General features: G+C 43.2%; 1 protein-coding gene across 1 annotated transcript in view; it reads left to right on the forward strand.

The window, feature by feature from the left end:
* Window positions 1-16,939, forward strand: part of LOC117414078 (CUB and sushi domain-containing protein 1-like) — a 162,982-nt gene that overhangs the window by 107,193 nt on the left and 38,850 nt on the right. Inside the window, exons 26-36 of the mRNA XM_059000080.1 lie at window positions 9,253-9,455; window positions 9,608-9,799; window positions 10,622-10,760; window positions 11,140-11,327; window positions 11,493-11,687; window positions 11,789-11,905; window positions 13,136-13,249; window positions 14,518-14,613; window positions 14,830-15,033; window positions 15,278-15,402; window positions 16,781-16,877. Coding sequence (XP_058856063.1) covers window positions 9,253-9,455; window positions 9,608-9,799; window positions 10,622-10,760; window positions 11,140-11,327; window positions 11,493-11,687; window positions 11,789-11,905; window positions 13,136-13,249; window positions 14,518-14,613; window positions 14,830-15,033; window positions 15,278-15,402; window positions 16,781-16,877 — 1,670 coding nt within the window. The remainder of the gene's footprint in view (window positions 1-9,252; window positions 9,456-9,607; window positions 9,800-10,621; window positions 10,761-11,139; window positions 11,328-11,492; window positions 11,688-11,788; window positions 11,906-13,135; window positions 13,250-14,517; window positions 14,614-14,829; window positions 15,034-15,277; window positions 15,403-16,780; window positions 16,878-16,939) is intronic.

Consider the following 16,939-nt stretch of genomic DNA (forward strand, 5'->3'; position numbering starts at 1 on the left):
GCTGCATATTTACTTATGTATACGTGTAGGACAAAATAAGTCATTTGCACTGGCTATGCTATGTTTGAACCTTTAGATTACAGGTTTGCATTAATGCACGATTGCATTTGGACTATTAGGGTTCCAGTATATCGATTCGGGGTTCATCTTTATGTAGGGAATACAAGGAGTGAGAAGGAGAGAGACATGTGAGTGAGTTATTGTGTATTGACTCCCCAAGCCCTACATATGTAATGGGCAGTGTTGTGTGGCACACTGCCCTTGCGGATTCTGTCCCCTGTTGGCGAGATGAGATGATGTTAGAAGCTCTGTAACCATGACTGCGGAGTAGCCTGGCTCTTTTACACTGTGGTTAAGATGCGTGCTTGTGGTGTGCGGGGGGCGCCGCTTCGCACCCAGCCTCCGTCTGCTTATATATAAAAAGAGCAAGCAGCTTCAAATGGCATTGCTTTTAATTGTTTATTTTTTTCAACCATTGCAATTGGTTCTGGGTTGTGTTGCCACGAGCCTGAACGGGCTTCCTCGTTCTCTGCAAATCATGTGACAATGTAAACTTTCAAGTCAACTCTGTCCATTTAAGTGAAGAGTATGTGAGGCTGGCAGAGTCGCCACATGAACGAGGACATCTGTTCAGTGCGGCTAGCCTAGATAAACTCAAAGCAACCGGCAAATGTAAACAGTGAAATTAAAAATAACATTTTAATTGACTTACTTTTTAAATGTGTGGGCTGCACTACAAAAAAACAAAAATTGTATTGAACAAGTTAAGGTGTAAGACCTTCATTCCCATATCATTTACAGAGCATTCTAGCATTAAATTGTGATGACAGAGCACGGTGGTAGGGCTTATCCCTTCACACAGGGGGGATTATGCATTCAGTTAAGGATAAATGTTTGCGGGTGAAATTGAAATTTTACTCGATTTTAGTTAAGAAGTTTTACAGATGCTATCGCTTCGGCAGTCCTACAACTGACCTTTCAAAAGACGGCTGTTTAAATCATTTTAATGTGTTTATTTGCTGTGAAATATGACATGGCACTTGTCTTCCAATTTAATAGCAGCTTGTATTAGCTATGTGTTTGTTTTCATCAGTAAATGTATACAGCTGGGGTTTAGTAATTAACTGCTGATTTACATTACAGGAAGAATTAGTGTAGATAGGCAAGTGTGGGGGAGGGAGATATTATTATACCAATATTGATTAAAAACTTAAATACATGCCCAATAGCTGTCTACCACTACAGACAGAATGGCTGCAGGTTTGGGGCAAGTTCCGAACCCCCCAGATATGCTATGAAAAACGTATGTATAAACACAACCTAGCAATGTGTAAAAGACTGATGTTAAATAAAACATAATTCCGTGCCCTTCCTCTTCTCTTTGAGGAATGGAGGAGAAACACATTGCTGGATTTCTGACCACTCTGTAGTAACTATGCATCTCCAGTCCATTGGAGGGGTTTCAGTGTTTCGTTGGAGCCAGCAGCACTGCAGCTTATAGAAAAGGATGTGTCTCTTTTGTTTTATTTATTTTAATCTGCAGAGGAATTTATCTCTCCTGTATACAAAGCACATGGATGGAGTGTGAAATAAAACTAGGGGGGTGGGCAGCAGGCAGTTGATGTTTTATGAAAAAGGAACAGTGTAGCTTTACTGTGTAAACTGGTGACTTCTAGTCGCCACTGGTTAACAAGAGAGGCATTGTGTGATTAACATCTCAAAGGCTGACCGGGCTAATCAGAACCCTTTTTTGTCATGTGGCCCCGAGCATAAGCAATAGTTTCGCTCACTCCCAATTCGGTAGTGTTTTGGGCTCATGCTTTATCTTTGTGCACATAACTACTATTTTCAATATGTGCCTCTGCAATTAATGTACCTTCCTCGGTTACCCTGTGTTGAAATAACGTTTTTTAAAAAGACAGATTTTTTAAGGTTAACGTAAATCATAGATCAAATACCTTTTGCAAAATCGTTTGATGCAACTTTACGGAAAGAACTCGTTTCGGTCTCTCTATAAATTATGCAAGCTTCAAATTTGCGTTCCCCAAACAAGCTCTCCTCCCCTTGCCAGAAGGCATCTTGTGTCTTAATTTTATCTTAATGGAGTGCAAGCAACACAGGAGGAGCTTTTCCAAGAGAAATGTTTCAATGCAGTATAATTCAAAGAAAGGTAACCTAAAACAACACCCATGCTGTATGTCACTTTAAAAAAAGCATGTTAAATTAATATTTCAAAAGATCATGGTTCAGGCAAGGAAACTGATGTTTATTTGTTAAATAGTAATACATCTTCAGAGACGCTTGGTGTCATTTTTTTCTTCTTCTTCTTCTTGTTCTGCATCCAAAAATCCTCTTTTGACAAGCGACAGGCACTCTTGTGGCACCATTTTGTTTCGCTGACAGGAGAGTAATTCTCCACCCACAATGCATCATGTCTCCATGGCAACTTCCCATTGTGGAATAGGTCTATGAAGAGAAGCTGTCCCAGAGCGTTTCTCGACCGAAATGAAAAACTGACACAGTGCGTTTCCTGTGATTGTTTTACAGGTAATTCAGCAGTTACAGCTGTGCAGTACAACGTCGTCCTCAGTGCGTTTCCGTGAACATTTCAGGTGGCACTGCGAGGCTGCTTTTGATTTTCAAAAAAGATCTATAAAAAATGTGTTGGCTGTAAGTGCCTCTTCAAATGACCCTAGGGAAAAGAAAAAAGAGAGATTAGAATGGTATAACATCACTATTCTTTCCCTTTTAATTAGAATACATTATTATTATTATTATTATTACTATTAATATTACTATTATCATTATTGTTATTGTTACTTTTATTGTTATTAATATTATTGTTATTTTTATTATTAGTTGTTGTAATCGTATTAGTGTCATGGAACCAAATGAATGTTAAATAATTGCATCAATGTGTGCTCACATAATAGCAAAACTCAAACACAGTACAGAATCTCATTTTCAGAAGCTGTTTATCTACAGCATGATTGGTCACCAAAGAATACTATTCTGAAAGCCAGACAGCGAAAGAGAGACACTGCGAGGGGAGGAGGGGGGGACTGGAGGGGATAGAGTCTGGTTCGTCTCACATCTCCACAGAATGGCTTTCATTATTTTCTGTGGTGCTGCACGACATGGGCGGGGGGGGGTTCGTCTGCAGATCAGGGTTAATTAAAACCTTTTTTTTCATGTATACTACAGTATGAGGTATGCATATATATTCTTTTGATCCCATCTTGTGCAATCAATTATTAAACATGATTTGCAATTCATTGGAAGGGACCGCTGAAATAATAATTATTTTAAAAAATCCTTCTGAAGTGCCAGGCTGATTGACTAGGGTTGCTTTGTGTCTTTGTGCAGGCTGCCAAACAGGGAGCCACAGTCTTAACACTGTAGAAAACACAGACAGCTGAACCCCCGACCTCAGGAAACACCTGCATTGCTGTGCCTCAGTTTGTGCTGCAGTGTGGTGATTTAGTATTTAGTGGGGATTGCATTATCATTAGGAGATGACAAGCTTATTATTACCAGTTGTAGAGCAAATAAGAAAATAAGACTGCATGTGCCACCTGTAAATAGTAACAAACTCTTTACATTATTATTATTATTATTATTATTATTATTATTATTATTATTATTATTATTATTATTATTTCAATGAAGCCTACTTCGCAATGGAAATCGTATGTGTCATAACCTATCATCGTGTACTTCTCTAGACTGACACTAGATGGCAGCATCAAGAATCACCATATAGTCCGTTATGATGTAGTCTACTGGACTGGGCAGCAGTATTCAGAGATGATGATGTTAGCAGGTCAAGGACAGGCATCGCAGGGTTACGGAGGCTGTGTGGTCCGGTGGTTAAAGAAATGGGCCTTAGTTCCCAGTTCAAATCCCAGCTCACTCACTGACTCCCTGTGTGTGACTTTGAGCAAGTCACTTAACCTCCTTGTGCTCCGTCTTTCAGGTGAGACGTTGCTGTAAGTGACTCTGCAGCTGACGCATAGTTCACACACCATAGTCTCTGTAAGTCGCCTTGGATAAAGGCGTCTGCTAAATAAACATAATAATAATAATAATAATAATAATAATAATAATAATAATAATAATACACCACTCCCCTTTCAGCTGCGGAAGCGTCCAGCCCGAGGCCCTCCTGTGAAATGAGTGGATGAAAGGCTCGGGGGAATTGCAAGTTGTATATGGTGCTATACCTTGTTATACCTGTTGCTAATGAGCTTGTGGCCCTTTCACTGTCATGGCATTAGGCTTGCACGAGTGGATTTTTAATGCACACTGCAGTCAAGTAGGCTCTGAGCCTACTACAGTATAAATACCAGGCATAGAGGCGACACACACAGAGAAGCTCCCGGTACCTCCAGATCATCAGAGCCATCTGTGTTAATACTAGTGGCACGTATTGTATCTAAACAATAACATTTAATGTAGAATGTAACGTTTGGTATTTGGAACTAACAAATGGTAACCATTGTTCAGATTTGAAACACGGTCTCATCCTCATTGCGTAACAAAGCAGTTCATTCCATGTATACCTTCATTTTTATTTAGAGTTAGATTTAACAAACTTTATTTTTCTGAAATAATACGCAATAGCCAGTCACACAAAGCTTGCAGTCTTTACTTTTGAATGAACACATATCTGATACTGCACTGGTTTAAGATGGGCACATGAGTAGGGTGATGAGAGGTGATCTGTGCAGACTTTGTAATGCTTAAAGAGCCAGGACTGCCACGCGATGCTTAGGAGCACTTTGATATAAAACCGCATTGTAAAATGGATGAGCCTCATGGATACGCAGTGTAGCATTGCTGAGAGGCGATCGCGAATCTGCTGATTCAGACGCAGAGCTCTTTATAAAACGCAATCCTAAAACAAAGTGTATTGAGATTACCATCAATAATAAAGCAAATGTGCTGTCATGACGACGGAAGTGGGAGGGTTCCGGTGAGGTCATAGAGAAGGGACCATGGCTACTCCTCTGCTATCTATTTGGGAAGTCAAATTACATTCATACTGTGTAAGTGGCCAGAAAACGTCCAAGCTGATTGAAAAGCAGTGCGTGTGTCAAGTGACTGCAATCATGCCCTCCTCTAAGACCAGACCACCCAAGGTGCTGGATACTACATAAAAAATAACAATAAAACTAATAAAATAAAGTGGTATACTGGGAGTTTGCAAGCTGAAATGGTTTAATGTTTGTATTTTTCAAATATCTTGCAGTTCATTAGTTGAGATAATAACTTTCTTATTTATTTATTTTTTGCCATAGTTTTCTGAGCACAGCCACTTACAAACATTGTGCTTTCAAACAGTGACAGTTTTGTCGAGTAATAATAATCAGAATTCGCTGAGCCTGATTGCGGCTTTACAGTCAGTGTTTTTTTTATTTAAATGCAAATCCTCAAGCCACGCTGCAAAGAGTTCAATATGCATGTGGAAAACAAGAGGATTAGTGTGTTACCACTTCACACAGGGTGCGCGGTAAACTAGCAGCTCAGCTGGGTCAAGCAGCGTCCTCTCTGTAATGCGAAATGTTAACTTGCACAAATTCAAGGGTTTGTGATAATGTGCCATTGAAAGAAATCAATTAGACTCATTTGAATGTGCATGGAGATATCTCTCCTTCTCACTCACTCACTAACTCAGACACGCACACAGTCACCATATAGTCCTTCACCTTGAGCCCTACGGGAAGTTTGATATTTTTCAATGCAAACGCGTATCTCTGATATGAATTAGTCATTTAGCAGACGCTTTTATCCAAAGTGACTTCCTGAGACTAGGAGGTGAACTATGCATCACAACTGCTGCTGCAGAGTCACTTACAATAGGACCTCTGTTTTATGTCTCATCCGAAGGACGGAGTACAAGGAGGTTAAGTGACTGGCTCAGGTAACAAGCCACTTTCTCTAACCACTGGACCACCAAGGGCTCGTGCTGTAGGGAGCAGAATGGGATATGTATGGTTCCTTCACAGAGTGGCTGAACACTAGTAGAGAAGGGTTGTCTTTGGATTAAGTACCCATGACAAGACCTGCACTCTGTTAACTATACTTGGTTTAATACATCTTGACTCCACTGGGTACTCTTTCACAATACAATTCAACGGGTCATATTTCCAAAGCGTCTCCTCCATTCTTTAATTAACTCCTATTGCTTGAAAGGATAACAAAATAAATCATGTTTTTGTGAAATGAAATGAAAAACAAAACACCTTGAGAATGCATAAGGGATCATGGAATATATAACTGTGGCAAATTGGTTTTTCAACGATAATCCAGGTGCAATGGTGTTTATTTATAATCCAAAGTCACTTGACAACTCTAAATAATAATGAATGGTAGTACACAACGATGTGTACCCAGGGGGTTCAGTCCCAAAATAATAAACACAGCATAAACACACACAAAACACAACATGGTCACAAGTCCAAAGTGAGTGCAAGTGGTGAAATACAATTTCTTAGGTGAACAATAATGCAGTGTTGTCCAGGTTGGTGTTGGCCTTTAGCAACAGCTCCTGGTCGTATTTTGCCGTCTAATAATAACAAACGAGCAATAATTAGACATGACAAAACAAACAAATTCACGGTCCTTTGGGTACGTCCGTAACCATAACAAAGGAACAGATCACCTCGCTACGTCCCCTTATGTACCGTCAATCATGCCCCCTTGGTAAACGATTGCAACCGCTCCTCCAATCCGTGGCTGCCACATCGCTTCCCTTCCGGGTCGATGACTTGGTGTACTGTAGCTCTGCCCCTTTTCTAGATGGCCACCTAACCCTGGGAATGAATTGTCTGGCCATCCAGTCCAGGGCACTCTGTCCCCTTTACACAGCGCCCTCACAGGGAGGGAGGGAGATGTATCACCAAGAATCATTCTGTCTGTGTCACAATAACGTAGTTCTCTGGTTTTAGTTTTGTAAAATTAAACAGGGGTTTTAACTCTTTGAAAATAAGGAGTCAATTAAAGACTGGAGTAAACACTTTGAAAATATGGTCCAATATGTCAGTTGACCCTGTCTTTTGTGGTATACGCATCATTACTTCCGGAACTTTGTTTGACTCACATAAGCGACATACTGGCACAATATATGTTAATTCTTACTACAAAATAAATGAAATCTACAACAACATAGGGGACTAATGCCTCACATCTGAGCACTGGCAGTGCCCAAGCCAAATGTCTGTCAGCCATGCAAACACAGTTCCTCAAACATAAATAGAAGATGCACAATTACTAGATAGCACAGTATTTACTGTGTTCAGTAAATCTCAATGCCGGTAATTATATCGCTTGTTTATTAGAGACTTGCCCTAGTAAGTGCTTGACAGCTCCCTCTCCGGATGCAAGCTGCTCCTGTCCTCCATTAGTGCCCCCTGGCACTGTAAACATGTCTGAGAGTCCATTAGTCTGGGTCTCTCTGCCATGGCGTTTAATCGCTGAGGTGCCTGAGTCTGAGATAGGGTTCGCAAGAGCATCCGAAATCATCCGGATCATTTACTTCTTAATTCCTTCCGTTTCCCTCCCACGGCCAAATGAGCTAAGTGTTCTCAACGCCCTTTGCTTGAAGAGCAACGTGGTAGCAGATAACAGGATGATTGACTTTCATGCTTATTGGTCATTTCAAGTCAGAAAAGAAAAAAAAAAAAGAATCGGGTCAGTTCAAATAACGCTTATTGTCAAATTGGGCTTGCGGTTTGGGGTCAGTTCGTTCTGTACTGATATTATAATGACTGTATTTTAAACTGTTTTATAAGAGGGTGCACGGACTAGAAGATATCGGAAATCATATGCTGTGCCGAGCAAACAGGGTGAGTAAAATTGAGAGAGAGGGAGAGGGAGACAGGCTCAAAGAGTGCAAGCACAGACAGGGAGAGTGGTTTAAAACACAACTGAGATGTGTTATTAGGTAAATGCAGTGAGGAACTTTGATATACGTGTCACGTGATTCTAACTGGGTCACTTTCTGGACTGTCCCCACACAGTTCTTTAAAGTGGTTTCATAAAACGCAACAGCACTGTACCTAACTTCATGTTCTTGTTACACAAGCACACATATTAGATATATTTAAGACTAAGTGTTTAAATATTGATAAACTTACCTACCCAGAAACTCATGTCTTTGACGCTATGGGTGGATATGACCATTCTGCAATTCTGAGTAAATATTCAGAACTGGTTTTAGTGAGGTTTTTAAGTGAATATTGTTATAGCTGTATTGATTTTTCTTATGTCTTTCATTCCTGCCAATTTCATCCTTCCCCCTGTTATGGAAATACAAGCTTCGCCCTTCGCTTTCAACCGCAGCTGTTCCAGTCAATCTTACATTGGTTCCTATCAGCGCTATTTCCGATTCCTCTGGAAATGCAATTGTAACTATGCCACGCAATAATGCACTAGAGAATGTGGCTGAAATTGGATGCCAGCCCAGTTAATGAGCATCCATGCGAAAAGTGCCTTATGTGTAGGATCAGTCGTAGATCCTATCTCGTGATTGATTCACGCTTCATCTCAAAGATTTCATGCACTCTGAAGGGAAGGGAAGATGCACTGGTCAGAGCCGGGGGTAGTGCATGGAATATATCAACCCAACAGGAACGCGACCCTGTCGAGTGAAGTGAGGAGTGAAGGAAGTGTATCAGAGGAATCACAGAGCCCCTCTGTATTACCTTACCTGAGCCTTGCATTACACTCCTCTAAAAGTACAGCATTAACACTAAGAACCTGGCACAACAAGACAGTGGCACTGAAATCTTCTTTGTCTGTGTCATGTTCTTCTTGTTGTTCTTCTCGATGGCCTCAGATTTCTGTACATAAAAACTTTCATCTGTGTTCCCTGAAAAATATTAGATTTCGATGCAGTACATTGTCTCACACTAAAGTGTTATATACTAATATGCTACTGTTAAACTCATGCTTAGCATACTCCCACATGTTTTAAAGTGTTTACATCCTTATAAAAATGTGCATAGAGAAATCATTATATAGCATAGGAAAGCATCATAAAGAATACCAAATTAATAAGCACAGCAAACCAGGGTAAACTATGGTAAATGCATAGTATAACCATAGGAAAAAGCATGGGGGAACTGAAAAAATGCAGGGTAAAGGGTAAAGACATGCTTAGCATTTTCCCACGTGTTTTCAGGTGTTTTCTCTGGTGCACTGGCTGTGTGTGATGTTGTATGTAAAGGTGCCTTGGCTTTCCCTTTCCAGGCTGCAATTCCTGGTTTTCCACACAGAGGAGGTTCACGACATGCTGAAGATATGGGACGGGCCCCAGGACAGTGGGATCCTGCTGAAGGAGCTGAGCGGCTCCACCCTGCCTCCCGACATCCACAGCACCTTCAGCTCCGTCACCCTGCAGTTCAACACGGACTTCTTCACCAGCAAGCAGGGCTTCGCGCTGCAGTTCTCAGGTAACTCTCTGTCCCTCTAACTGGAACAATTGCATGTGGCTTTTAAATGTGTTTAAGCCAGAGATTTAAATAGATTAAGGCAGGAGGCACTGTGGGTGTGTTTCTTTTTTAAGCTAATCTACTGTACATGTAACCCTTCAAATGTCTTGCAGTGTCCACAGCCACGTCCTGCAATGACCCTGGGACGCCGGCCAATGGGACACGCAGTGGGGACAGTCGAGAGCCAGGGGACAATGTGGTGTTCCAGTGCGATCCCGGGTACCTCCATCAGGGGGCGACCAAGATCACCTGCGTGGAGATTGACAACCGATTCTTCTGGCAGCCAGACCCTCCTACCTGCACAGGTATGCTAATGCAAAAGGGACCAGAGCCCCCACTGGGGAAAACCACGACTGGTTTTCATTACAACCTAGGAATCCGCACCTCTCTGCTGTTGACCCCCAATGTGCCGTTCTGATGTGCTTCATACCCTTGATGCCTGCTTGCTTGTTTACTTGTTTGTCCTCGAGAAACTAAGAGAGGAAACAGTGAGTGCTTATTCCACTGCCTTCCCCTCCCCATGCTGTCAGATCTATAGAGGCACAGCGTAAACCACAGCTGATCTGCCTGCAGAGTGAGTTATTGATAAGCAGGGATGAAGGATCTAAGCCTTCAGCAAGAACTTATACTTGCTGTGCTCTGAGTCACAGTGGTACATTATTAAGGGTGTTTATTAGAAAATACGGGCAGGCCCATCATGAGGCAATTTGACGCAACTGAGCTGAATCCTGTGATGAATGGGCCACGTGAACCATTGTGCAGAATATAAGAGCAAGATCGATCACAGAAAGTCCTCAAGCAAAACAGCTAGCAAGCTGCCCTGCCTACACATGCCCACCGTACTAGAGTACTAGCAGGTCATTTCTTAAGTTAGAACAAATTAGATATACACTCATGCATTCAACCCATCTATGCTCATCCAGTTCCTAGTAGATGACTGATCTCAAACCTGTGTCAAGTTAAACTAAGTGATTGAGAATTAAAAACATGACTAGGGAGACCATTCCTTACCATCCTCTTTCCTCTGTCTGGAGTATATTTATGGTTGTGGTTTCTGTGCTGTGCTTAAAGTATTGGTAAACTCCTTTTAAGATGATTATGTGTATGTGTGTGTTTGTTCCCTACAGCCCCGTGCGGAGGGAGTTTAACTGGCCCGATGGGGCTCATCCTGTCTCCAGAGTATCCTGAACCATACCCTCACGGCAAGGAGTGCGACTGGACCATCACGGTGTCCCCAGACTACGTTATTGTGCTGTCCTTCAACCAGTAAGAGTCCCTCCCTGGAATCCAGTTCAAACAACATCACCTGACTCACGGGAAACAGTGAAGGCTGCCCAGGACTCTCCCAGCAGCCTTTGGGACGTCATTCCAGTAGCTGTGTCTCCTTTGAGTCATGTGATAATTCTATGATCCCTTCTAAAAAATAAAAGCATTGGGAAAACTGAAAAAGTGAAATATTTCCTGAAGATGTCTCAGTCCGTGGTACTTTGTGTCTGTGATGGTGTACCAACGAATGCAAGGGAATATCACTACTTTAAAATATTGCTTTAATTAAATACTTGATGCAAATGTTGCTAATGTATACCAACAGCATTAATGAGTGTGTTTGTCTTTAAATTCTCTCGTGTGTCTCTTGTGTCCTCAGCTTCAACCTGGAGCCAGGCTATGATTTCCTCCACATCTATGATGGTCCGGACTCCCTCAGCTCGCTGGTGGGCAGTTTCTTCGGCTCCCAGATCCCAGAACGAATCGAGAGCAGCTCCAACACGCTCTTCCTGGCATTCCGCAGCGACGCCTCGCTCAGCAGCAGCGGCTTTGTCATCCAGTACACGGGTACGCTTTGCAAACCACTCGTCTCCCTCACGTCCTTCCTCGACTCACCCACAACTTTAAGCACTCAGTCGTGTCACATCTAGAAGTCACATGAAGTTTCACAAGGTTTTCCTAGTAATCAGAGACTTGGGGACGTGTGTTGCTGAAATGCTTGTCTTTACACAGAGAACCCGAGGGAGTCCTGCTTCGAGCCTGGGGCCGTGAGGAACGGTACGCGGGTGGGATCTGACCTCAAGCTGGGCTCCACCATCACCTTCTACTGCGACAGCGGCTATGTGGTGGAAGGCTTCTCCACTCTGACCTGCATCGTGGGGGACGATGGCAAGCCTGTCTGGAACCAGCCCCGGCCAGCCTGCGTGGGTAAGGATCACAGAGAGCCCATGCTTCCCTGAAGGCAAAGATTTGTTCTGAACCACGCCGATCTGCATTCTTTGGAGTAATGCTCTCTCTCTCTCTCTCAGCCCCCTGTGGAGGGCAGTACTCTGGCTCCGATGGGGTGGTCTTGTCCCCAAACTATCCCGGTAATTACTCCAGCGGACAGAGCTGCCTCTACTCCATTGAGGTGCCCAAGGACTATGGTGAGCCCCTCCCTGGAGCTATTCATATATGCTTTATTTGTTTAGCAAAAAATAAAACTGCAAGACCGCAAAGCCAGTGGTAGAGAAACGTGCCTTTATGAAGTCAATATTCCCCATTTTACTTCTGTGCGTAACTTGTGTAAATAGCTGTAGCTCTATCCTCGGTGCTGTGATATAGGGCCTCTCATGGTCAGGGGAACTCCATTGCAAGGCCTAACTAAAAAGAATTAAACTGCTGTCAGCAACCAAGGGTTTAGTTGTCAAGCTAAAATGATCGACTCACAGACCCGTAGAAAACGTCAGGTGACACGACTCAGGAAACTCTGAACGCAAGCAATCCAGATGCAGTCACTCCCCTGGTGGCACAACATCAGCAGATACCGCAGACTATAACACAGCAGATACATGCAGGATTGACTCGCTGACATTAATTTCCTGCTTGGGCATCTATTTACCTCTTGAATGTACAGGATCCCACTGCAGGTAGACAATATGAACTGCATTCATAAAACATTTGTGTCAACAAATGCATGTGGCTGCAATGGCTAAACAGTAGCGTTTACATTCTGCCAGTACAGGATATTTTCAACAAAGCTTGCTGAGCGCAGCAGCACCCCCTCCATGGGATGTCTGACATGCAAGTGCTGTATAAATGTCTGTTTTACTGCCGAGGATATTGCATTGCACTGTGCTGTAATGCATAGAGCTATCCGGGGGTTAACACTCCTGCTCCTCTGCAAAGCACTCTGGGGCGGACCACAAAACCGCAGAATCCTGCTGAAGATGCATGAGGCTGGATGGGATGCACTGTACAGTCCGCGCTGCTACTTTGTAGGGGATTGTTGAAGGTTATTGCTGGAGGTCTCGGTCGATGATAACGATTGGGCTGTTGCTGGGCTAAGTTAGCTTTATTTTTCCCCCCCCCGTTGATTGATGAAATCAAATTAAATCTAATAATGCAAGCGCAAACAAAGACAGCGCCTGTGTTAAGCTTCTTAAATGCCGTACATTCTAAAATGTATTTGCTATAACAGCTAGCTGCCCATCCCGGTATTTTACAGCTTCAATGTAAATCTTGTTCTGCTGAATGTTTTGGGGCTGACTTTTACTGCAATTCAATGTCATGCAAGCTGTGTTATTTATCAATTAAATCTGATTCATGGCTGAAAACAAGCCCGAGGTATTATAGAGGATGAAAACTCATTAAGATTTTTTTTTTTTTTTTTTTAGTTGTGTTTGGGCAGTTTGCCTTCTTTCAGACGGCTCTGAACGATGTGGTTGAAGTGCATGATGGGCCTACCCAGCATTCCCGGCTCCTTAGTTCTCTCTCTGGATCCCATACAGGTAAACCGAGCTTTGCAGGACAGAGGGCAGACTTCTGCTGTTGTTACGTTAAAGCCTCTCAGTCTAACCACCAAAGCACATTGCCTCCAAGTCCCTTAGCTGTGACCCCCGGCCTCCCAGTTCCTCAACTCTAACCACCAGTCTACACTGCCTTTCTACCTAGTTGCTTATCTCTAACCACTTGACCTCCCTCCCTCCCTCCCTCTCTCAGCTCAAAACACTAGGTCACACCGCTTTCCTCCCAGTCCCTCAGCTCTTACACTAGAACCACACTTTCTAACCTGATTGTCCTTCATCTCAGATCCTCCTCCCTAACCACTTAGCTGTGCTGCCTTCCTCCCTCCATGTCCCACATCTCTGACCACCAGGACCTCACTGCTTTCCAGTCCCTGGGCCTATCACCAGGCCATGTTGCAGTTATATATGTTAGTTCTCGCTATTTGACTAGTGCCTAAGGCTGCCCCCTAATGAATGTCAAGGGAAATATATTAACTTTCAGTTGCCTTTTAATTCACAGCAGAAGAAAAACAAACCATAAAACTGTGCTTAATCATTACTTTGAGCATTTCTTTGCTGTTTGCAAATATTAATGTATTCCAGGTCTTGATTTCTTTCTTTCTTTCTTTAACCAGCAAACTAAAAGCCCTGGTTCTCTAGGGGCTAGTTATAATGGATCAAACTGAATAGTACAGCTACAGTACAAAAACACAAAGTGTATATGTTTTACTTTTTCTTGAACCAGCCAAGCAAGTTCGAAGAGTCCCGTCAAGAAAAAACAAAAGGAAAAACGGGTTTCCCCAGTAGAAAAAAATAAAGCATATATAAAATGCACATCCCACATGTTCATTGACATGTACTTGCAATGATACCCTCTGCATCGGGTACTGCCAAAACAAAACTGTTCCAGAATCAATGGAAATGTTCCATATGTGTTAGTTGTTAGTCAGTCATCCAGTGGATCTGGGGTTGTGACGAGGTTCTCTGGAGGTGACCGGGAACACCTTCCCCGCTCAAGCGAAATCACACAATCCCAAAATCATCGTTTGGGATTTGTATGACCGCTTGAGGTCCAAGGCTACAGCGGCAATATGAATATGAATATCCGAGCTGAAAAAGAAAAAAAAAAGAAACAAAAAGTGTTTGTCTCGATTGCCTTGAGCGATGGCTTTGAACTCTAAAATCAATCCGCGCGATCACGCTAATCCACTTCATAAGCTGGCGATTCAGTTACTGTGTCTCTTACTCTCTGTGTCCTGTCTGTCTCCTAGGCGAGTCGGTGCCCCTGGCCTCCTCCAATCAGATCCTCATCAAATTCAGCGCCAGAGGTCACGCCACCTCCCGAGGATTCCACTTTGCTTACCAAGGTCGGTGACGCTTGTGTCTGTTCTGAAATAGGTTTTGCTTTGCTTCCTTTGCTTTTTTATTTGCCACTTTCATTGTTGTAGAACTACAACTGTTTTGATCGCTGTTGGACTGGAGAGTGTCACAAACAGCTACTATACATAAAACATATATATGCAGTGTCTCTGTCTCTCCTCTGTACTCACTCCCCTCTCCCCTGCTCTCGCTCTCTCCTCCAGCGGTTCCCCGCACCAGTGCCACCCAGTGCAGCTCAGTCCCGGAGCCGCGATACGGGAAACGGATCGGGAATGACTTCTCCGTCTCGACTGTGATCCGCTTCGAGTGTAACCCAGGGTACTCACTGCAGGGCTCCGGCGCTATCGAGTGCCTCACTGTGCTGGGAGCCCTGGCACAGTGGAACAGCACAGTGCCCACCTGTGTGGGTAGGTACAGCCCAGGCTTATGAGCAAACGTACTGAGAAAGTAAGGACCAGCGAGGGAAGAATAGCTCCCAAGAATGAATTCATTTTAGACTTTCACCACCAAACTGAATTCTCTCTTACATAGTAGGAAGGTTGGTGGGTAGGTAACTAGGTGACTTGATAAGTATAGCACTGCTCTCTTCCAACCAGTTCCATATAAAGACAAACTCACCTCAGTGTCTCTCCCTCCCCTTGTCTGTCGCAGTGCTGTGTGGGGGTAACCTGACTGAGAGGAGGGGCACTATCCTGTCTCCGGGATTCCCTGAGCCCTACCTCAACAGCCTCAACTGCGTGTGGAAGATCACTGTCCCAGAGGGAGCCGGCATTCAGGTACCACTCGCCCCATCCCAATTTATTACTATGTGTTTAATATTATGAATCAATGGGTAGAAAGGATTAAGGTGAATGGAGAGAGAGAGAGAGAGAGAGAGAGAGAGAGACAGAGAGAGAGATAGGGAGAGAGGGAGAGAGGGAGAGAGATTGGCCTGGAATTGCTTAGCTTCCGATCTCTAAGCATTTTCAGAAAGGAAGGTGAAACTTTCCTTACCTTTAGCTGCTCTCTGGAGGAGAGCCGGTGGCAGAGATAGATTATAAATAATGGCTGGTGGATATGCAAGCACATCTGTGGGCTGCATGATAAGAGGCATGGCAAGACCGTGTAATCCTGCGCCTGCTCGGAATTAATGCCCCTCAGCACTTAATAAACTGTGGGTTATTTATTTATTTATTTATTTGCTTATTTGTTATAAATATGTGTGTATTTTATTTTCTTGTAAATATATAATGACTTTTGTCGGTTTCTTTTTTTCCCCGTATTTATTGGTGTGTGGTAATAAATTGCCTTTTTGTACAGTGATGAGTGCATTTGGAGAGTAACCCTGCTGAGCTCAGACACACAGCATGGACGTATGGGAAGGGATTAGAGCTTAGGGTCTCCAATGGACAGTAACACAGACGTCTCGGTTTGTTGTAGTCAGCGCATCACTTTGTGCGAGCAGCTCTTGACCAGCTAAGCTATCTAAATTATTCATCTCGTGGAGAGCGAGAGCAAATAAAAGAAAAAATAAAAGGACCAAGAGTGAAGAGCATTGGAACGTATAGATCTGGAATTGAAATCAGCAGCCACCCTGGTGTGACCGTCCAATTTTAGATTTGTTTGAGAATATAGAAGAATGTATGTGAACCGCTTTCATTCTCTAACACAATCTGCAGGTTGTGAAAAAATAATAATAATAAATGCCAGGGATTTCGAGTTGTGTTTCTTGAGCAGCAATCTGGTCTTTTTATGTATACTGCTGGTATTGTTATACAGTATGGATGCAAAGGCCCGCTCATTTGCATTGGTCTTTGCTCTGGGTTAGGGAGGAAATTAGGCAGGGTTTAGTTCACCTTGTCACTCTACAGCGACCCCCTACTGTTCAGGTGTCTAGACAAGTCCAGGCAGAAACTAGCCAGACTGGGCCTCTTCTCCAAGGCTCACTTGCTTGGCAACATCAGTTTTTTTTTTTAAGTTCAGCAGTTGAAAAAAGCCAATTGACTTGACAATGTAGGTCATCTGTCGATGTGTAGTTCTCCTGGGTCACAGCAGCAAGGTGACATTAAAATTGAGGGAGAAAACAGAGGTAAAATAATGAATTATTGGGCCCAAAACACACCATTTGAAAAAAAAAAAGATCCCTTTTTGTAATTCCTGTGCCTTTTCCTCCAGATCCAGGTGATCAGCTTTGTGACGGAGCAGAACTGGGACTCTCTGGAGGTGTTTGACGGAGGAGACAACACAGACACCATGCTGGGAAGCTTTTCAGGTGAGGAAAATAGAGCCTCCTGACTTGACCTATGAAGCACTGGACTCGTGGTCCTACCAGGC

The sequence above is a fragment of the Acipenser ruthenus genome, chromosome 25 (assembly GCF_902713425.1).
Source record: "Acipenser ruthenus chromosome 25, fAciRut3.2 maternal haplotype, whole genome shotgun sequence".
Lineage (NCBI taxonomy): Eukaryota > Metazoa > Chordata > Actinopteri > Acipenseriformes > Acipenseridae > Acipenser > Acipenser ruthenus.